Source organism: Diadema antillarum, unplaced genomic scaffold (genome assembly GCF_040938485.1).
Source record: "Diadema antillarum isolate AM-2024a unplaced genomic scaffold, OU_Dant_1.0 seq00001129_RagTag, whole genome shotgun sequence".
NCBI classification, from domain to species: domain Eukaryota; kingdom Metazoa; phylum Echinodermata; class Echinoidea; order Diadematoida; family Diadematidae; genus Diadema; species Diadema antillarum.
In genome coordinates this window covers 358,086-381,322 of record NW_027271942.1, presented here as the reverse complement: position 1 = coordinate 381,322, position 23,237 = coordinate 358,086, and the positions used below count along the sequence as shown (strand labels likewise).

General features: G+C 37.9%; 1 protein-coding gene across 1 annotated transcript; it reads left to right on the top strand.

Annotated features, from left to right (window-relative positions):
* Positions 1 to 22,884, top strand: LOC139744024 (coiled-coil domain-containing protein 85C-A-like). The gene is made up of 6 exons (XM_071654488.1): positions 1 to 777; positions 11,991 to 12,067; positions 13,302 to 13,385; positions 14,858 to 14,947; positions 19,492 to 19,596; positions 20,204 to 22,884. Exons 1-6 carry the CDS (start codon positions 162 to 164, stop codon positions 20,423 to 20,425), a joined length of 1,194 nt encoding a protein of 397 aa, XP_071510589.1. The 5' UTR covers positions 1 to 161; the 3' UTR covers positions 20,426 to 22,884.
* Positions 22,885 to 23,237: the final 353 nt, after the last annotated feature.

Sequence of the window (23,237 nt, the reverse complement as noted above, 5' to 3'; positions counted from 1 at the left end):
TCCTGTTTCAGTTTTGAAGGATCTGCTGTGTATAGGCCGTACAACCTTGATGTATTTTGTGCAGACATCGTGCCATGCCAGCAGTGGATTTATAAGCTAATGTCAGCATGTGAGGAATGAGCAAAGTAGTTTTGTAAGAGTTGAAGTGACTGTGAGAAAACATGGCAGCAAGGAATATTTCGAGATTTACTTCGGATGAGGAATTGAAGACATTGAGCTTTGAGGATGTGGTTAGGCGGCTGAGATGGTGCGAAACCGAACGTGTCCGTCTTTTGAACGATCATGCCAACTCAGTGAAAGAGCTCAGGCACCAGTTGCAATTGAAGACGAACGAACTTCAACATATCAAGGCTGAAAACCAGAAACTCTTGTCTGATAACCAGGAGCTGCGGGACCTGTGCTGTTTCCTCGACGATGACCGGCAAAAAGGCCGGAAGATGTCGACCGAGTGGCAGCGGTTCGGCCAGTACACCACCAGTGTGATGCGTAATGGAGTGTCCACATATCAAGACAAGTTGCGCGAACTGGAGGAGCGACAGCAGCAACTGCTCCGCGATAACCTTGAACTGAGAGAGCTCTGCTTTCTCCTTGACCAGGAAAGGACTGGTAACCAAAGTACTCTCTCGAGCCTAGGCAGCCTAAGCTCTCAAGATGGCGGAGAAGGGAACAGCATGGTCAATGGGCCTTCGTCGCTTTCAAACGACGTACATATGTCGAAAGATGGGTCTTCCAAAGTCGTGTGGGGAAATGGTGTAGACTATCCTCTGCAGAATAATGGTGAGTTTACTTGAGATTCATCTCTGCTGTGGATGTGTGTTTTGACAAGTGAAAAACACAAACATGTACTTGATATTGAAAATCTTATAGTGCATGATCTCCCAAACCTGTATTCTTAAAACTTAAAGTATAAACCTCTGTTATATCCTCTTATTCGTGAGTTACTTGTACCCCTTCTATTTCATATAAAAATGGCAAGACATTAAATAATTAATGCATCTCTCATCAAATACATTCCCATTTTTATGCTGATTCATTAATTGTCACATTGCAACTGTAAACTTGTAAGCATATCACATGTTAGTACACAATCTTGTAAGTATCGTACGTGTCTTTTTTTGTGTGTGTTATCAGGTACAATTTTTGTAACATACAAACATAGAAGAGGTGACAGAGTATGCTCAAGTAGTACCATCTAATGTCAGTGATAGACTGAGGCATGCTTCTTAAGCGTAATGAGTACAATAACTTCTTACACGTATATTACAAATGTACATTGATGAAAAGTAAACATGGTAGGGATCCACATCGATTGAGAAGATTAATACACATCAAGCATATTATCGTTTTCTTCAGTGGATGAACAAATTGTTAGCAGGACTAGGGCATTCAAAAATGGTTAGATAGAAACATATATTGTACAATCTACATTTCAGTCATTCATCAAACGACTTACATTGTAGCATCACTGTCACTGTATGATACAAGACTTCATCTGGTTCATGTTTGATTGAATAACTGCTCTTTCCAACAAAATGAGTACCCCATACAAATATCTACTGTACATGTGCAAATGTATTTCTATAGCACTTTGTGGTAATACAAATAGTGCAAATAACTTACATTCTTGCCTTGAAGAAAATATTATCGTGAGGCAGATTGCAGTCATTTTCAAAACAGGAAGGAGTGTTTTGCAAATGATGTCCCTGACATGAATGCATGAATGTCAATATTACAATTATTTTAAGATGTATAATGGCATCATTGTTTATGGCATACATAGCTACCATCAAGTAGTTGAAATTTCCCTACTGTAGTATTTATCAGAGGTTGCTCACATTTTCATAAAACTGTTTGTTGGCACTAAAATGTTGTTTGATATTAGTCTCTCCTCAAGACATGATTTCACTATATCTTTCATGAAAAAAAAAAACCTATACAGTATACTGTATAAGCTGTTACTTTTGCAAGGGTTTAATTTTTCGCGAATTTCGCGAATCAGTGCTGGACCGTTAATTTAACAACAGACAAAATAGTGCGATACGCTACAGCTACAGCTGTAGTAGTGTACTTATGATAAGCCTCAGTGTCAGATATACAAGCAGTTTAACACCATCTCACAAAAATATCTGTGACCGGCTCATTCGCGAAAATATCTGTACACAAAAGTAACAGCTTACAATACAGTACAGTGTTCATGTATCTGTTCATATTACACTCTACGTCATACACTGTATGCGGTAAGAATGGTGTTATTCTGTTCTCACCTCCTGCCAGTTCTGAGTCTTCAACTCCAATCTACATGTACATGTAGTCCAGTCACAATCCTTGAGTCGTTTTAATGTCTCAAGTCTTGCTGTATTCTCAGGTTGAGCAAATCACCATTTAATTCAACTTCACATGCACTTGTTGAAGGTTTTCATTGCCTGTTCAGTGTCCATCAACTTCTTAACCACAGGCATACATTGTAGAAGAGATGACATAATTTTCCTCCATGCACAGGACAGTTTTGTACGTACTGTAGTGACAAGGTTTACAGTACATAGAGCATTGTTACAACTAAATCTACATTCTGTACATTGTACTTTATAAATGCTTCTTCTTCTTTTTTATTAATGTAAACCGTACATACAATGTACATGTATGTAAATTGTTGATCAGTGTTTGTGAAGTTCTACCTGATACTGTAAAAGTGGATATTTTCGTGCGACTAATTTTTCGCGTTTAGCGGGGTACCTCTCTCTAGTGAACTATAAATAATGTGTGCATGTTGTTTCCTTTTACTTTGTATATTACAATATTTACAGCTGTATATAGAGTATCTAGGTCAAATTGTAATTCAGATCACAAGAAAACCATGACATTGATTATGATAGCTAGTAAATACATTGTATGTCACACAGATTTAATTTGTGTTTTTTTGTTCATGAGTCTGTGTGTCATGTTGAATGAATGAAACCAAGGAGCTTCCGAAGCTCCTTGATGGAACTGAAATGGAAGATAATCACACTCAGAGCGAGCTCTGCCTTATGCAGGCTTTTCTACATGTACATACATTGTACCACAATGTACAATGTGCCAACTCTATTGTTTATTGTACCCAGAAGACCAGAACATTGCACTTGGTGCAATATTTGCTCTGATCGCTAATCATCTTGGAATTGTACAAATACAAAATTCTATGCTGAGATAAGGAGGGATAAGTTGTGCAGTTACTGTGTCTTCATTCCCTCTACCACTCCACCCTTAGAACCACTCTAACTTCTCCCTCCCGAATTGGAGGAGGAGGGGGGGGGGGGAGGGGGGAAGAGGGGGGAGGGGGGAGGGGGGAGGGGGGAGGGGGGAGGGGGGAGGGGGAGGGGGAGGGGGAGGGGGGCAGGGGGAAGGGCATGGGAAGGGCAGGGGGATGGGAGAAGACATGGACTCCAGGACAAACCATCCGAACAAGGTAGATAAGGATTCCGTCTCCTCTGTTTTGTAAATTAAAGGCGTTATTTACCATTTTCAGATGAAACAAAAACCCAGCTTTAGTGCTTCAATATACTGTATACGCTATATATTTCGCGGGGGTTTTATTTTCGCGAATTTCGCGAGTCGGGAGCTATTCGCGAAATTAACAACACGCGAAAATATTATCTTCCAAAATGAATCCCTTGCCTTGATGATACGAACATTTCAGTACTAGTATACCATGTCACGGCTTACCGAACAGACCATACTGGCTAAGCTTGTTTACGCACGTCCACGTCTACTTACGAATACTGTAGAGAGCCAATCCATTATCGCAAGGGGACCACTCGTCAGAAATCTAGCGCGATGGACTTAACCACTTCAAAAATGTTGAATTCTAACTTACTAGTTCGCAGAGTTTGGTAAGTTTTTTTCATGCAGTGTATAACTAGTATCATTCTTATTTGCTAGTAAGTTGAAAATTCACACTTTCTTTGCCACTTCATATTTTCTCTGGTCCCCCAATCGCGAATTTAACCACTCGCGAAAATGTATGACGGCGGCAATTCGCGAAAATTTATGTACGCGAAAATTATAGCGTATACAGTACATGTAGTTCTAAAATGTGAGCTAGGGATAGAAACAACCAATGTAAAATTTTTAATCAGTATAATCAATATTACGTATTGTTGAATTTTATACAAAATGTGAACAACAGTTATAATAATAATAAAATTGGTTTTAGAATAAACAATCTACAGTTATGGTTTATTGAGAAAAATAGTGATACAACTGTATCTCCTTTTATTTTTGACTTTATTGTGATTTTTTTTTAATTGTTGGATGTTCTGTGATGTACAACTGACCTACGTACATACAATTGTACACATGAAATGTATGATGTGCACAAGCATCAAATGTGATAACTCAAACATTTTTTAGATCACTGCTTCCAGTGGTACAGTAGGTACACAGCCCTTTAGCCATGCTAATTGTGGAAGTGTGGCATTATTAGAACAAAGGTATGGTGGTATCAAACACTTGATCTGAAGATTACAGTAGATAATACACAGGATATTTACTACAGTGAGTTTCTATTGCAAGTTAAAGAGTTCTGGGCCTACATTTGTAGGGCTGTGTTGTTTACTGTGAAAAGTATTTTATAACCCATTAAGATAAAAGGATTGAAAGGCTTCAGTGTTTCTGTTAACATGCACAGTAGGCAAATCATTCATAAGGCAGTCCGTATTAAGAGACTGATTGGTTTCAATGAAACCTGCTGTCTGGTGTTACAGTGTTCGTACCGGATGTTAAATCCTTAAGTTACAGTACCTGCAGTGTAAACAAACAAACAAACAAACAAACAAACAAACAAACAAACAAACAAACAAAAAAAGACCAAGAAGAAACTACAGGTACATTTTGTAATTAAGAAAAATACTTTTCACTCAACAGATTTTAGGTGAGTGGAAAATTGTAAGCTGTTAATATTAATTGTTTTGCCTGTGTTTACCTTAGATCTCATATGAGTGCTAAGAGTGGGCACTTTATTAGCACCTTTGATAAACTTTCTTATTCCTTTTTTTTTTTTTTTTACTGCTAGCAGATGAAAGCATTCATTGCATTCAAGCAGTAAGATCCAGTTTAGATCACTTCTATCCCATACATTGTTTAGTATGACATTTTGCTTGTGTTGCCCAAAAGCACTGGTCAGGATCGAAATGAATGAATGAATATTATTCTATCATTCAGTGCTTTTCTTTTGAATACAGATCAGAGCAAAAACCCCTCAAAAACTCATGTTTTATCATTGTAACTGTATATTATTAGATGTCATTCGTTTTAGTGAGGAAAAAGAGCTTGTGAAATCTCTCACACATCTGAACATGGGCACTGCCATGCTGTAGAGTACTGTACATATCCCCTGCTGATTTGCACATTAGGTATACAAATCCTGCACAATCGACCATGCAACTCTGCCACACTGAAGTGGTAGTGAGGCTTTGCACCTTTCTTGTCTGCGATAAACCAAGCTGATTATCTTAAATTCCTTCCCTGCAGGGCACCTTGGCAATAACAAATTTGTATTTATCAAATTATTTGATTGGGGAGGGGGGGGGGGGGGGGGGAGGGGTAAAGCTGATCCATTTGTTGTAGTTTGTACAGTGTACTGAATGCCTATACAGCACTGTGTGTGTGTTTGTATGTGTGTGTGTGTTATTTTTTTCTTTCTAGAGTGAATCCATAGAAGCAGTAGCAAAAATTGTATCCTTTGTTTTTAGTTTTTATAAGGACTTTAATCTTGATTTCTTTAGAAAGACTTTACATTGAAAATCGGTAGGCTAGATATCAATCCCAAAATAGTCAGATACACATACAAGTACATGTATTACCAAAAAGGTACATATCCCCACAGATACCGAAGAAAAAAAACTCTCTCTCTGTGTCTATAAAAAAAAAGGGGGGGGGGAGAGAGAGAAAGAAAGAGAAAGATTTTTTTTTTTTTTTTGCAGGGGGGGGGGGGGGAGGAAGGGGGATTAGTTTTGAACTAAGGACATTCACAGTACACATGTACTACATTATACATGTACCTAATGTGTAAATGTTGTCACGAGTACTCCCGACCATATGCACTTTACAGTACACACAAATAGCTGAGGCCTAGGTGCATGCTTGTAAAGCAACACCTGAATAGTATGCCAGGGCGTGGGTGTGGGATGTAAAAGTGTCAGGAGTACAATATCTATGGGGCCCACTCTTTCACCTTGCCATGTGTTGTTTGAGGTCATGTTTCTCGTGACCTCTCACAGCAGGTCAGACTCTGAAGTGGCCATGGACTTCAGATGACTTTATGGGTATCATCAGCATATGTACATTGTAGGAAGGACATGCAAAATGTGTTAGACTGGAACAGAGTTGAGGACCAATGCCACAATGACCTATAAAATTATTCTTGTGTGCAACCTACGGTTGTTCAGTTGTAAATATTTTTGTTGCTCGGATGATATACATTTTTGTAAGATGCAAGTAAAATGAACAGTATGATGAAGTTTTGTACAGTGTATGTTTGACTTTCTTTCGCACTGATTAGTTTTCTCTTCAGCCGTATTTATCAATTTAGATGTATTCCTACATTGTACTGCAACTCAAACTTCCGTTAGGGTCCACAGTGCATGGCAGCCTCTGATGTTTTAATCCGTCACTTTAAAAATCTTGCCTGTACATATTCAAAGTCAAGCAAACACGGTTCCTTGAAGTGTTTAAAATCATACAGTTCATCAGCTGCAGCTGACTGGTTTGTACTGTGGTAGAATTTCTTGTCACCCTACACTTGTCAATTTGTGTGGATCTACTTCTGCATGTACAGTTTGTACAATGTACACTTTTGTACAGTACTTTATTGCAGCATCTATAGCTGTACAGTGTATGGTAGAAGTCTTTTGGCTGGGTGTGGAAGTATCCTTTGTATTTTAATTCCTAGTGCCCAGTAATGTGCTGACTGTGGATCAAAGCAGGATGTCCTTCATAGCTAGTATACTGCCATGCCATTATCGTGCAGTTGCAAAGAATGGCATGTGTACATGTACAGTAGATTTAAGACCATCATCAAACAGAATACAGTTTGTAGCATGTCATCAGACATTCTTGTACCTTACATGTAGTAGATGTGCCCTTATTGTGCCCATGACCTCAGAATGAGTTGACCTTTGGTTTAAAAGAGGCTGGAAAACAAAGAGAAATATTTGCTGTAAAATATCTACCATGGTCTTGTAAATATGTACAATGGTGGGTAAAATAAGGTTCAGTTTATACCAACAGAATAAGAAAGTAACACCCACTAAATTTTATGAATAAACAGATCCCACCCATGAAAAAAAAGGAGAAACATGCCTCATTAGACAACATGAGAACCGGCATTCCATCAAACGAACTCTGTGACCCCTACACGACCCAGGGATGACAAGGTCTTGATCAGTAAAGATGATACAGCTGACTTGTGATGTTGTCTCTTACAATGCATCCTATGAACCCCTGAACTTTGTTGATTGGAGTGAATGAGACTTCACGCTTTGTGCTCAGTAAATGCATGCTGTATATTTATCATTTCCTACGGATCCCTCAATGTGATTGTACATACTGTATTTTCTTCTTTTTTTTGGGGGGGGGGTATGCAACTTGATAATGACTGGCAATTATCATTTTGTTTCTTGGTAAGGCAATAAAAGTTCAGCATCTCCACTTATGCTACAGTTGCCCCTCCAACCAAGATCTCTTTCTGGTGCAACTGTAAACATCTTCACAAGTTTTCATTTTCTCTGTATGCTGTAATGCAGGGTAATGAGCTATTTTGTTACTTTGTGTACCAGTATGTCGCTGTTTTTGTATCTTTTTAATATATACAGGTGTATGATTGCTGAAAGTTTAAAAGAGTGCATGCCATTCTAACTAAAATTCTCTGGAGTACATGTACAATGCGCACAAAATTATTCTCCAATCCCCCGTGCTTGGTAATCCTTGTTGCCCATTAACAGTCTCATTCTAAAGTATGCATATACAGGTGTAGGAAGTAAAAACAGACCGTTGTCACTCTAAAACTCATTCTAATCTTTGGGAGACACTGCCAGTGTGCCATACCAACATATTCAAATTTAATCATATGACATGAACAGTTCGAGGAGACCACTGTCATTCTCATAAATGTTTTCTGAGAATAGACTACTAATGTATCATACAAATGTACAGTGTACATTTGTATTCAAAGTTCAGTGCATTAATTATATTTGTTTTCAATAATTTGGCAACAGAAAAGCTTTCCTGGGGCTTCCCCTTGCAGCAACAATCAATTCTGCAAGCTACTTTCCAAGTGCATGATATGTACATGTACATTGTACTTTGGTAAAATAGGTCACAGGGTGGTCCACAACTTGAAATTTTAGCATGTTGCAAGCTCAGAATCTGAGAATATTGCAGAAATTGAATATGCGCGGAGCGCACATGTACGTAGTACGCAATATTTTGCTGCTTACATTCAATGTTCTCTCTCATGTTTTGCACACAAATGTCTGTACCTGGTAGTTTGATGTTTCTTATGTTATGCACATGTTTTGCACATTTTTGAATACTTTTACTTTGAGCTTGTTGCAAATTCTTGAGGATGTTGCATAGCATGTTGCTGGCTTTTTAGGATGTTGCACAAGAATTTTAGCATGTTGCAGCGACATGCTAAAACCCCTCGTGGACCACCCTGGGTCAATTAGAAAAAAAAAACTGGATTACAAACAATTGTACATGTACTTGTGCACTCAAAACATTGTATACATATTTCTATGTTAGAACTACAATTTGTGGTAACAATTGACTCAACTATCCAATTCATTCAAATGACATTTCAATACCAGTGCTTAGAATCCAGTTTTACTATTTACAGGTTTATATACACGTGTACAATGTAGCTAAAACCAAGAATTTTTAGGCAAGCTTTGGAGTTATCTCTGTGAATGGCAATATTTGGAAATCATGGTATGCATTAACTTCTATATAAAGTGTAAAATGTAAAATTGTGTAACACTTGTTTCTAGGTCTGGAGGGAGGATCCTAGATTTGAAAACATTAGTGGGGTAAGCAACATAGAATATTGAAAAGTATGGAAAAAAACAACTACACAATCATTTTAATTATTTTTGGTAAATTGATTATTGGATCACTGTTAATCACTGTTAGTCTCCCTACTAGAAAAGCAATGACATTGCTTTTCTAGTAGGGAGACTAACAGTGATTAATTCACAATGTCTCCCCAGTACAGTTACAGTTGTGTTTTTGGGTTTTTTTATCTCAAAATTTGGCTATTTACGGACTGTGCATATACAATTAGTAGGATGACAAATTTATATTGACACTGTACCAACCTCAGGCCTTGACCACCACAACCACAATATTATATCTACACGTACTCCACAAATGAGTGTTTTGACACGTTGATCAAACTAGCATGGACTGTGATGTTAAAGATAACAACCTACATTTGTACATGTGTACAACTGTGCAAATATGTATTATGGTGTCATGGTCATCTGAGGGTATCAATGGACCAAAAAGTTTATCACAAAAATAAAGCTTCAGAGGAGAGAAAGTACTGGATACATTATGTGGGCTTCTTTGAATCCCAGAAGTTAGCTGTATCTCAGCTCAATACAGATGGACATTTTAATGCATACCATGACAGGTATTTGACCACTGAGAATTATACTCCATTGAGCAGAGAGATACTGAACCAGGTTTTTCCCTTCATTGCTTTGGACATCAAGTGCAGTTTATTTCTAACTGCAAACCCAAAGCCAGATAGAACAGCCCAGTATGGGTCAATAAAAGGTTGACCGACTCCAGCACTATGTGTATGATGACAGTGGGGAACAATCTCTATTGCCAATTTGATGATTGATGCAGCTTATCACCAGTTAGGCCAAGAATTTATGGTGTCATGTCTCTTTGGTATCTCTCCTCATCTCTCAGTATCATCTCTCTTGGTTCAGACTCTGTTTCTGTCATCACTGTTATCCACTCACATTAGCAGCATTCCAGAAGAGTACATGTGCAAGTTTATATGAGCAGGGTGGAGATCAAAGACAAACACCATCATTGTGTTACATACACTGTGTGAAATTCTACAACTACACTACTCACAGTTATGCTATGCATGACATTTAAGAAGTAAACACACGATGATAATTTTTTTCATTCAAGCATTCTTTTTAGGTCTTCATGTATACCTGGTACATATTCAACGACGTGCACATGTTTGCACTTACATTGTAACTGCCAACTCTTCCTTTTTATATACTGATGCAGTACCATATGAATGATTCTGATCATAGCCTGAGCCCTCTGATAAAACTTTCGTCTGTACAATTGTAAATGTGCATTTTTACTGGAAAATATACTGTAAAGCATGATATTTTCACAGCATGAAATTTTTGCGAATTGGAGCAGATGACCTTCTTCACGGCATAAAATTTTTCGCGACTTGCCTCTTACAATGTACATTCAATGCATATACATCCAGTAGCAGGGCTGCACACTAACTTTTATTTTTGGTGACCCAAAGGCAAACATCCGACCTTTTTTGGTGGCCCAATCAGGCCACCAAATTCTTCTTTTCTGAAATGTTGGTGGCCTGATGTGCGTTTTTGGTGGCCCTGGGCCGCCGGGCCACCATTTGTGTCGAGCCCTGCATATAGTGTAGACAAGAACTTTCACGTGCATTTTGATTTCACGAATCTTGGCTCTCGCAAAATTCGCAAAATTAAAATGCACATGAGCATTCCTCGTTTTACAGTAAGGCGATGATTTTTGTTGTTTGTGTTTTTGTTGTTTGTCAGGCAGATAGTCTGATTTGTTTTTCACAGCTCTGGTTAGGTCAGCAACTTGCCAGCTTACTATTGATTTTTGCATGCAGAGAGCCAATCAAAGTGGCATGGGCCTTTTGTCTGTTAATGGGAATCACTGCCCAAGCCTGTCCATGCTTTGTAGGCAATGATTGTCATCCTGGCATTGTGCACATTCCACAGTCTACCCTCTGATCCACCAAAATTTATCATTTCCTTCAGATAGGGGCTCAAGTGAAAGAACAAATCCACAGAATGAGAGGAATTTCTGTTCTTGAATGGAAATGTAGGATTCAGGGCTGCTTTTGTGTCTTTTTTTTTCTTTTCTTTGTGAAGTTATATCTGATGAACTTGAGAGTGTGATTTGTTGTTTGTGCTGGAGTGTCATTACAAGCTTGCACCTGTAGAAGTTTTACCATGGCAACCTGAATAATCAGCTGTTTGTTTGTTTCACATTATTGATTTGATGTTATTCATCAGTACATGTTTACTGCTTAGCTTTTAAAGTAGGACAAGCAAAACTGCAAGCATTGGGTCTGTTGTGCCAGATCTTTGGTGGGAACTGTGCTCATATTTTTAGTGCAGTGTTTAAGAGATCTGTCCATTCTTTGGAATGAAACTGGACTTAAAACCTCTTTCCTTGGCCAGTACATTGTTGAAGAGAATTGTATAATGGTTTACCTTCTCTCTTTTTGAGTGTACTGATTTAATGATAAAGAAACTGCCCAGGTGAAAACCCAGTGGAAGGAGTGCAGCTCTGTACATGTATATGTACAAATGTGTGTGCAAAATATGAGGAGGACTTTTGTATAATTTGTTTTTGGATGAAGAAAAGGATGCCATGTTATTGAGGAATGTTATCATATATATATATGAGTTTGCAAACTTTGAGCTTTTGGGTATTTGGTACTTAGTAATCCTTATCAAGTTCAGGTATATACCTAGCCAATTATCCACCATTCATGGTCATTTCAATTTTGTTCAGTTTTATAGCATCTGTTCCATCTTGCCAATGTATATAATACACTTGCCGCTAATCCTGAATTCCAGTAATACATTCATGATTTCTTAAAAAGATAAAAGATAAAGACACCACCAACAACAAACAACCCATGACTGATGGATGGTTTCTTGGTTTCTTTTTGATTGATTATTTTACAGATCAGTCCAGCCGTGTGTCATATCCAGATGAGAGGATTCGATCATTCAACGACAAGGGCCAGTACTCCCAGTCTGAGGTAAGGCATTGTCTTTGGTTTTCATGCTCATGCTGTAGAAACCTAGCCAGTCTGTATACTACCAAACTTTTTAAGTGTGATACAGGTGACTAACATTACAATTGAATGAATTCCTCAAGACCAGCAGTTTTTTTTTCTGTATATTGAAATTTCCTTACAACCAAACAAATAAAATATGTGAAGATAAATATAGATAATTTAACTCTACTTTGGACATGAATTTGTTCGTTGTTATAAGGAAATTATGTTTGTAACCCTGTTTGTTATAATGGGAATGCACTGTATAGGGCTTGATACTGAATGTGACAGTAAATCACACCTGCCTGCACACCAAGGAACTAGATATCCCTCGACATTATACGGTATGCAGCAACAGTGAAATACTGTAATTCCCTTTCCTCCCAAATGAAATATTACTAAAATATAGGCAAAAATTATATTAAAGGAAGGAAAAGAGAAATAGATCTTATGCTGTCACCAGTGAAGGGCTTTGTTTTTTACTATTACAGGAGGTAAACTGCTCATAAACATAACTCACAACTATTTTTGGCCAAAAAAAAAATCACTACTAAGTTGGCAAAAATATGACACTAGTGCACTCCGACACTCTGTAGCAACACATAATTCAATGCAGTTGATGTTACGTGGAGCAATACACAGCTGATCCCTGCAGTTGTAACCACTGCGTGTGCATGCATTGTTGTATTATATGTAGGTAGTGCCTACTGCATGTGCGCGCTTGTACATGTAGTAAATGCTAAAATACCATAAATACAGTGAACTCTAATTTAAGAGCGATGAACATGGAATGCACACACATCAGCCAAAAGTCATGCACAAAGTTTATATACCCAATAAATTCTGTAAACAGCATACCGGTAAATTGTTTCTGTTCTCTTACCTGTACACAGAAATCATAGTCATGCTATGGATGTTTCATTGGCGTGTGTAACAAAACACAAAAATCTTTGAATATCATTACATTGAAAGTTTGTGAAATCCTGAAAACAAACAGTATTTTGCAAAGAAAACCGGCTGTTGTAGCATCATGCCAGCAAGAGTCATTTGCATGTGATAATGACCATATTGTGATAATGACCACCATCAACAGGTTATAACTGTACTACAAATGTTGGAAACTACAAGGATGTAGTAACAATTCCATACTTGGCTTTTACATTATGTATTGTTCTCTCTTGACATGCTCGTGTTTTGTTTTGTTTTGACTTTGCAGCCGAGGAGAAATGGGCCGGTCAGTGAAGATAAGATGGATGACCACATGCAGAATCATGTTCCAAGTGCTTCCAACTCCATCCATGTAAGTCTCCTTTGAATATGATTATAATACTGTATACGCCATATATTTCGCGAGTCTAAATTTTCGTGAATCGGGACTTCCCGACAATTTCGCGAGTGGTTAAATTCGCGATCGTGGAGTCATGTACTGAACGGAGAGATGTATACACGTACGTCACATTCATAGCGGGCGGTATTAGAGTCGATATTTGCGTGTTTTTAATTTCGTGAATAGCAGCTGACTCGCAAAATTCGCGAAATTAAAAACCTCGCGAAATATTCGGCGTATACACTATACAGTCAACCTCGCTGAAGTTGAGTTGCACAAGTAGAGAAAGTGGTTAAAGCAAAGAGAAATTTTGCATGGATGGATGTAGACATGTGCTAATTCTATTGTGTAAGTCATAATTCACAAAGTCGAAATATTTTTTCTTTTTTTCAACCGGTCCCTTTAGATTAAACTCAGGCATGGTTGACTGTATATTTGTTTACTGATAGTCCTTTCCCAGATTGCTTCTCAGACAATCAGACCCAAATTCACGAAGGTGGTACAATCTTTGTCCATGGTTTAAATCATGGACAAAGACCGTAGTTTTGTATGGGGCGCCAAGTGTAGTATGGCCTATTTCGTCGACAAAAATGTTCATTTCGTCGACAAAAATGTTCATTTCGTTACAAAATGTTACATCGATGAAATGACTGATTTCGTAATGAAATAGGTCATGCGACACTTGGCGCCCCATACAAAACTACGGTCTTTGAAAACCATGGACAAAGATTGTGCCACCTTCGTGAATTTGGGCCTCAGTGTTTCTTTATGGCATTCAGTTTTGAGTGAGCACACCAGTCAGGAGTTGGAAATCATGTTGCTTGGTCTTTGCTCTCCTCTTGCTGGCTGCCATCTTATTTGACATTTTCATACTTTTTTTATTTCATAGTACAAATGAAAGACAGACTGGAAACTAGACTAGAAAAGAAGTGGAGATGCAAGACAATTTGACTGTCCTGTTGCAGGTCTTGGAAAGTAACAGGGACTTTGAGATACATGACTGTCATTTGAAGAAAACATTTACTAACCTATGTTCAGGCATACCTGAGAGGAAATGTTTAGTTTACTGTCAATATGAAGATCATTTCTACACTGCATCTTTATTTTATAAAATCATGTAATGCAGTATTTAAATCACACTGGTACGTACATGTCTGTCACATTCTTATCTGTATTAGTTGAGCTCAATCAGCCATGCAAAACAAATTTGAAGCATTTTTCTCACTAAAGGGACTGTTATATGTGTTACCAACACCATACATAGGCCTTGACTGAAGTTTGTAAACTGATAGAAACCAAATGCCCTTTGTGTGGGAATTTGTCTCCTAGTACAGGCGTGAATGAGGGTGATTCATTGCTTGATTTTACTGAAGTTCTTCATCTGATTTTTCAGTCATTAAAAAGCTTCTTTTTCAAAATGGATACTATTTTTCTTCAAATTCCAGTCCTCGTATCCATCAAGGAACTACGGTCCCAGCATAGAGAATGGCAATGTTGCCCCCAACTCTCCCAAAGCTATGGTGAATGCCTTGAAGGTAAGGATCTCTCTCTCTCACCTTAGGGGGGCATTTCATGAATCGTTTTGTCTTACAAATTGGTGAGACAAATTTGCTCTCCGTCAATGAGATGCAAGGATTTCACTTGCCTAAATAACAGTTTGTCAGAAGAAAAAAAAAAATATCTGACAAAATGCTTCATGAAATGGCCCTCTGGTATACATGTCAAGAGTATATAATGTCAAATGTGTTGCCTGCTTCATAGCACTGAACAGTAAATTTTCTGTCAACATGCCCCATGGTAAAGAGTTGGATATATTCTTTCACCAAGGTGGTGTACTTTCTCTCCATGAAAAGAGATCAGTTTTGTGATGTTTCTCCTCCGCATTAGTGTCCAGAAAAGGAAACGTAATACATCTCTTAGCTTCCAACGGATTCTTTGTATTGTCATTGTTGACATGATGCTACAAAGCTTAGAGATGCATTTATACAAGAAACCAATTTGCCATGTAACTAAAATGGGTGCCCTGAGATGGACAGACATTCACCCTTCAAAGTTTTTTTTTTTTATTTGTGTGAAATTGCACAATTTTGCCGATTTCTGTCCTTGTAACTGCCTGATTTGAAACAGGTAATTATTTTCTTTCTTTCTTTCTGTTTGGGTTAAAGTCTCCTTCACCACAGTATCTATATTTTCTAGTTGATAGCAAGAGAGAAATATGTAGCATAAATCTGAACCTCTAGCAGCAACTGTTGCAAATAGTGTATGAAAACCTTCTCCCATGATAATGGATTCACTACGGCTCAGTCCCTTTATCCTCAAGCACAGTGTCAGAGAAATTTGTCTATTGTAATGAAACAAATGTAGTCAAATTTGCACTTACATGCTTGGTAGCCCAAGCATTATGTTTTTCCAACAGTTACTCTGTGAAATCGGCATTTAGCATAGTCAGTGGATATTTCTCCAAAATTATACCAGTGGCATTTTTATTCATACATGGCGTTCGATCAATTTCAACTACAGTGTTTTTATTCAGCGGTAGAATTCTTAGGTAAAGTGGCTTCAATTGCCTGCATTACTGTTAGAAAACTATCGGAAAATGCGCAGAAATGTTGAGAGGAGTAAATGAATGCCATTTATTGGAATTCAAGCAGATACATTGGCTAGTACTTGGCTAGGATGACCTATAAGGATTGCATGAGAGACATACATTTTTGTAGATGGATGACCACAGAGTTAATAGGCTTGAATTTCTAATAGAGCGGTACCGTGATGCAGGAAGTTACCTGGCTCGTAATTAGATCTATGAGCACATTGCTCCCAGCATCTACAAGGGTGGATCTCTCTCTCTCATCCAATAAGATGACTCATGCCTGGTTACACATCCTGTATACTGTGCTGGTATGTGGCTGCCATCCCTGTACAGTGGGGCTTGATACGTGTTCATCGTGCTCATCAATCTATGCGTTGCACAGGAGATAACCTATTACCCCAGCCATAAGTGTGATTAAGTGTGTGCAGTGGAAGAGTTAACGATTCCGCACCTGTCGGTTGAAGGCCTTGCATTTTTCGCCTCCTAAATTAAAAGGTAGATGTCAGCAGCACGGTGCTCTCGTTGCTGTAGGTTACATCACGAACCTAAATTTAAGATGGTCAGAGATTTGTGCAGCTCAAGTGGAGTACCTCTGTGCTGAGGCAGTTACTGTGAGTCCCAGAAGCTTCAAAGGGAGAAATTTGTGATTCTGTTTACTTGGTAGATTATGATTAGATCATGTGCCATGAATATACTGCATTACTCTTCCAACTGAAAGCAAAACAAAACAACCAAAAAAAAAGAGATTTTTTTTTTCTCCTTGGACTGTATTTACAATCATGATAGCCAAAGACTGGTTTATTTTCCCAGGATCGCATTTTTTACTCCTGATAACATTTTGTCACAAAATGTCCTTGAACTTCACCATTTTTCATGTGAGACAGTGTGTTGTTTAGGCCTGCTTTCCTAAAGTGCAAATGAAGTAAGCTCCCTTGTAGCTTTTGTCTTGTATTTTACCATTGGCATGACTGTTGTAGGTCTTTTAATACAGAAGGCGAAGTAGATAGTTGACTTTGCAGTAGTTGTAGGCGTTAATAATCTTAAAGTCAGGCATTCAGATTTGTTCCAAGTACAGTATGAAGTGTATTACTGCCCGATACACATTGTACACAATACACCACATGTCCAATAGTATGTCATAAATTGAGGAAAATACAGCATCCAAGAGGTACAGTGTAGGGCCTACATCAAAGTAATAACACATGGCTGTTCAGTGTTGAGTTGGAATAAGTGTAATCTCTTCTGTAATAACTTTTTGATTTTTACAATGTGTATGAATTAGATAGCACATGGTCATTAAAGTTTTGCTGTAATTACCAGGTCTTCACTGAAATTTCAGTACACTTATGACTTACTGAAATGTGGTAAACTGGGTTCAAACGTTCAGTTTATTCATGCATGCTACTGTGGCTAAAGTTTAGAATGAATAGAAGAGACAGCTGAGATATAAATAGGAGCTAGTGATTTGTTGGGAATGTAAGGATTACCCACTTTTTGATTCCCATTTTTGGGGGGTGGGGGGGTGGGGTGGGGGGGAGGGTGAATTGGAATGAAAAAGAAGATTTTAGAAAGAATTTGAGCTTTTTAGTACTAAAGTCTTTGAAACTAGGTCAGCAATACTTAAATTGATGATTTATGAGTGACAGGTGTATTGCATGGAGTGTTGAATCAGAGTGACTTTTCTTCAAAATTCAGACAGGGGATATATCATCTAAACTTAGTGCATTCACAAGATGTGATTTTTTTTTTTTTTTTTTTGGGGGGGGGGGGAAGGGAATTGAATGCAATGTATGGCACCAACTAATACAAAGTAGAATTGATTTGAAATTGCATTATGGGCGTAACTTAAATAATTATAACTTTGTAGTTGAAAATAATTTTTTTTTTTTTTTTTTTTACCAACTAATGAAAGATGCAGACTACTAAGTAATGATTGTTTCTTGCCCAGTTGTATGTACAGTGATACGTTGAGAGAGAACACTGAAGTCACTACTAGGTGGAAATGATGGCATGCAGGCATCTCAGACCGCAAATTTGAATTCAGTTCATGATTGTGTAATGATGTATGAGAGATATATGATGTTGTCACAATTTTGCTCCTCATAAAGCAACTTCTTGAAGAAATATCAAATTAATTCATTCAAACATTTTTATTCCATGTTATGGTGTTAAAGTTGCAAATTAATATAGACTGATTTTGACTGATTGTTGACTGACTCACTGGCTGGTCTCTAAAAACCAAATTGTCTCAGTGGGTTAAATGTCAGTGAGCCAATTGTATTTTTGTCGTTTCAGTCTCTATCGATGGAGACAAAAGAAGTGCAGCGAAAACACAATGAGTAGGAGTGTGTGGGATCCAAATGAATGAGTTTATAAAGAGTAGGTTGTGGGGTATTGAAAACAGGATGTGACAGGTGGGCCTCCAGTAGTGAGTGATTTTGTAGTATTATCACAGATTTGATGTGGGAGTGCAGAGAAATTAGCTCACGCTATTATTGTCCACTTTGTATCTTTTCTGTGGTAAATATTGATTATGAACAAACGTATGCAGTGAGGTCCATAAACATTTAAGATTGTATCCCATTATAAAGGTCAGCAAAGTTCATGTAAGTGTACAGTGATGAATATTGGGATTGTGGTCTATCTATGTATGTCATTTAGATGTCAGAGATTTACACGTTGTACACATTCTTAGAAGTGATAATTTTTATGAATTCAACATCAATGTTTAATCTCCGTGTACATGTATGCTAGCGAAATTTTGATAAATTTTTTTACGGAAGATGGATTGTTATCATTACTTTTTTTCATTTGCCTGAGAAGTGAAATATTCACTGCCTCCTGTGATGCATCAGTATAATATTGTTGACATGAAGAAGCACAAGATTGTAGTAACTCACTATTTCTTGTTTGTTGATATCACCTCATTGCTAGCTGTAATGCTTGATACTCCACCTGTTCTTGTGTACAGGAAGGCATTGATGTGTTTTCAAAAGAACTTCATGTGGTTGCCACAGCTTCGTCTGTTCAGAGCTACACATTGAACCATTTACTGTAAAATGAGGAATGTTAGCGTGCATTTTAATTTCGCGAATTTTGCGAGCGCCAAGATTCGCGAAATTAAAATGCACGCGAAATTTCTTGTCTGCACTATATGCATTGAACGCCAGTGGCAATTCACGAAAATTTCATGCCACAAAAAGGGCCGTCAGCTCCAATTCGCGAAAATTTCGTGCTGCGAATATATCATGTTTTACAGTATATGAATCAACTTTGAAACTGATAAAATATCAGTCTTTAGGACCTTGCCTAAAAACAAACCAAACAAAAAACAAACAAACAAAACACACACACACACACACACATACACAGAAAAAAAGGGAGCCAAAAGGAAGGTGAGATTTATTATTTTTCTTCTTTTGAATTGAAATAAAGGGTCACTATCATGGAGTTTTCATTTCTCACCCCCCCCCCCTTTTTTTTTTGCAGGTACTGGAGGTACATGATATGTTGGAACGACAGACACCACCCAACCATCTTGAAAATGACCACATGAACACCAACGAAAAGGCCATTGTCCGGGAGATGTGTAATGTAAGTCCTATGTGTGATTGTAATCTTCAGAATAACAAACAAACAAACAAACAAAAACACACTGACCACCCCAATAATTTGATGAGTTCCTCTTGTTGGTAATATCCAGAGTGTTTGAAGAGTGTGTGAAGTTTCTCGAATAAAGAAAGAAGGGACCGTGGAGAGATGAGTTAAAAATTGTGAAAAATTCTGGTTGATATATATTCTTTTTTAATTCACATGAAATGGATGGTTGTATATTTAATCACTTTGAATACCTTTGTAAAATCCATCAACTGAGAATGGGAGGCTTTTCCCCTCTATGAGACAAGGTGAATAGGATGATTTATTCATATCTCTGTTGTTGAATATCCTTCCAATTTTGAATGTCAGGATTCAATGTAATCAGCAGAAGAAAGTTAATCATGTAGAATTAGTGGATAATAAGATTCATGAAAAGGAGACAAGGTGAAAATGATGATTTATTCATTTCCTTATTCTTTTGTAACCTATTCTTCAAATTTTGAACGTCAGGATTCATTGCAAACAGCAGGGAGAGTGAACAATATGGATGAAGGAGATTTACGAGAGGGGCTTTGCATTAATCACTTCCATCTCACTCTCATAGGTGGTATGGCGAAAGCTGGGAGACAATCCAGGTAACGCAAACGGTGCAGGAGGAGGCAACGGTGGCGGAGGAAGTGGAGGAGGAGGAGGACAGTCAAACCGCCCTCCTGCCCCGCCCAGGTACCCCTCGAGTGGCGTCAACCCACCTGTGCGCCCGTCCGGCTTCACCACACCCCCCTACAGTGGGGGCAGCACCAGCAGTCTGGAGAAGAAAGGCATCTAGCTGAGTGCTAACTCCTCATCCTGTTGGTTGCATGGATGCGCTACCATCCTTCAAGGAAATTCTTTCTGACGAGGGAGCAAGATCATCCATCCCTCATGAGGTCAACCGAAGCGTATTGTAACATACCCTGCAAACTGTGCTCTTGGGGTCTGTCAACGTATGCTATTCATGATCGAAAATTTACCCATTAGCTAATAATGGGTACTCCATTTATGTGTGGACGTGGCCGATTGTATCTGCCGTGGGATGGGAACAAGTCATTTTTTTTTTTTTTAATTTCAATACATCAGTCATTTTCCCTGCTTGTAAGAATCTCATGAATCAGAAGTGTTCAGCAACACCATGCATTTTCCCTTGTGAGTTTACATGTCATATGAATCCCCACATCGGCAGCGAATCCACATTTCAGTGGCAAGCCTTCCAAAATATTTATGCCCATCAGATACTAGAGGAGAGGTTTTGGATGACAATATGACGATAATTCCTTTGGGCATTCAATGGCAAGGGGAGGAATGTATGGACTGCAGAATAACTACCTCTGATCTATTGCTTTTCTTTCTAAACGTTGCAACCTTAATTTCTGTAAATTTAATAAATTGTGCATGTTCTGACACAGATGATAATTTCAAAGGAAGTGCAGATGTGGAAAACTTGCTTGCTGTCACAGTCACTTCATCATAGAAGATGTATAAATTGAACATCTATGCTTTGACAATAATCTGACCAGACAGCTTAGAGATGCTATCATGTGCCACATGTCTTAATCCTTCTAGAGAAAAGTTTGATAACTTGGTATAATCATGACGATACACAATGCACAATAACACTAATTTGAGTTATGGTCACACATCACCAGACTTTGCTGTTCACATCTGCGTATTCACATATTTTTATTCAAGGTTGCACTTACCGCTAGCGTTATCTTTTTTCCTTTAATGCAAATGGCAAATGAACAATCGCAGTACCTCAGTTATTGAATGTAGAAGTCTCAAGTAAGAATGAAATCATTTGCAATTGGATGAAACTTTGCAAAGTGACCAGCATACATTGTAGTTTATCTTTTGATAGTTTGGAGACTATTTGGATGAATTCCTTAAAGAGACATGAAGTCAAGGCTATTGTGATTAGCTCATTTTGCTCTTTGATAATTTCAAATGTACTTCTGTGTGGAAAATTTGTATTCATATAATCTGTATTCGTGGTACAAGATGTATTTCATTGTACATACATTTGCATTACTTTTGGTATTGTTGGTTTGATATTATGAATGGACAACCATAATACTAGTAATAACAAAGTGAAGCATTATACTAATGTAATTTATACACTGCTTGTAATTTTATGACACATTTGGTTCACATTTTGTAACATAGGCCAGCCTTGGCTTGTATATACTGCTTTGTTTTGTACTACTGTACATAATACATAGTATTCATTATCCTTGAATTATTTGAATCAGAATGTCACTCAGTTGCACTCCAACCAAACTTGTGGAATCCTGCTATAGATGTACATAGTAAGGCCCCTGATTTCCTTTTATATTTATTTAAATGAATATCAAGCATTTGCAAGTTGTTTGTTGGGAATAGAAGAGTAAATCACATGTGATCCTTAGTATGCCCATCCTTAAAGCTCATTGTTACTGCTTAGTTTCGTTTTGTTTTTTTTTTTTTCTGTTAGTTTATATCTACTCCTAATTCACCACCTGATGGTACATGTATAAGGTTCTGAAATGATGATGGATGAGGGTACCGGAGTGGGAGGCTTCTAAACATCGCCAGCCTACTATATCTCTTAAGGAGATTCTGTTTCTTGTTGTATGCAATACACCGTCGCTGGGATGACAAGACCTCGTATCTACAAAATGTCAAATGCTCAGAAGAGGAAAAAAAATATGGCAGCCGAAGCACTGTAACAAATGGATTCCCTTTCTTTGGTATGCTGTGGCGGCTTCATTTTTGTGGTGAGACAGCTAGGATTTGGACAGGACATCACTGAACTGATTATCCGACCATTAATCCGAAAAAGTCATTTTCACCAAATTTTTAGATACAAGGTCTTGTCACCCCAGCGACGATATGCAATGTACATCCTTGTATGCTTTTCTTGGGATAAGATTTTGGGAGAAAAAGTGGCCTTTTATATGAAAAAAAGAAATATACAAAAATGTATATTTTGACATCTTGCCTACTCAGATAGATAAGAGTGTAGCTAGCACGCAAAGGAGGGGCAAATTTCACCCTTAAGAGACAAAGAAAAGAGAAAAAAAAAAGGAGAAATATACTTGTGTGCATAAGCCGACTGTGAAATGCTTGGTTCTTATTAATCTGTAATCAGACACGGACACTATACACAGTGTGTGCTGTAAGTTTGTATGTAGTATCACTCACCAAATACCACTGAGCGCAGGCCATATCAATGAGTGTGGGCTGCCTTTATTACTCAGAAAACCTGTTAAATGAGCGGCTTGTCAATCTTCAAAACATGAAATGCTGCCCACCCCCCCCCCCCCCCCCCATTTGCTCAGATAGGAATGAGTACGCTACATTCTGTATAAACTTGGATGTGATACTGTGACCAAAACATGTGCATTCCATTCTCAGATCCTTTTACAAAATGTTTTTGTTCTGCAACTCATGTAATGGCATTCACAACATGACAATTCTATATGTCTTTTGTTGTAGACTTTCTTTTGTGTTCTTTTTTTTTCACAGTTCAGAGATAGGTATTGCCTGAATTAAATATTTTGTGTAATGCTTGTAAAAAATCAGATGCATATGGATCATATTGTTTCTCCATGCTATAGCAGCAT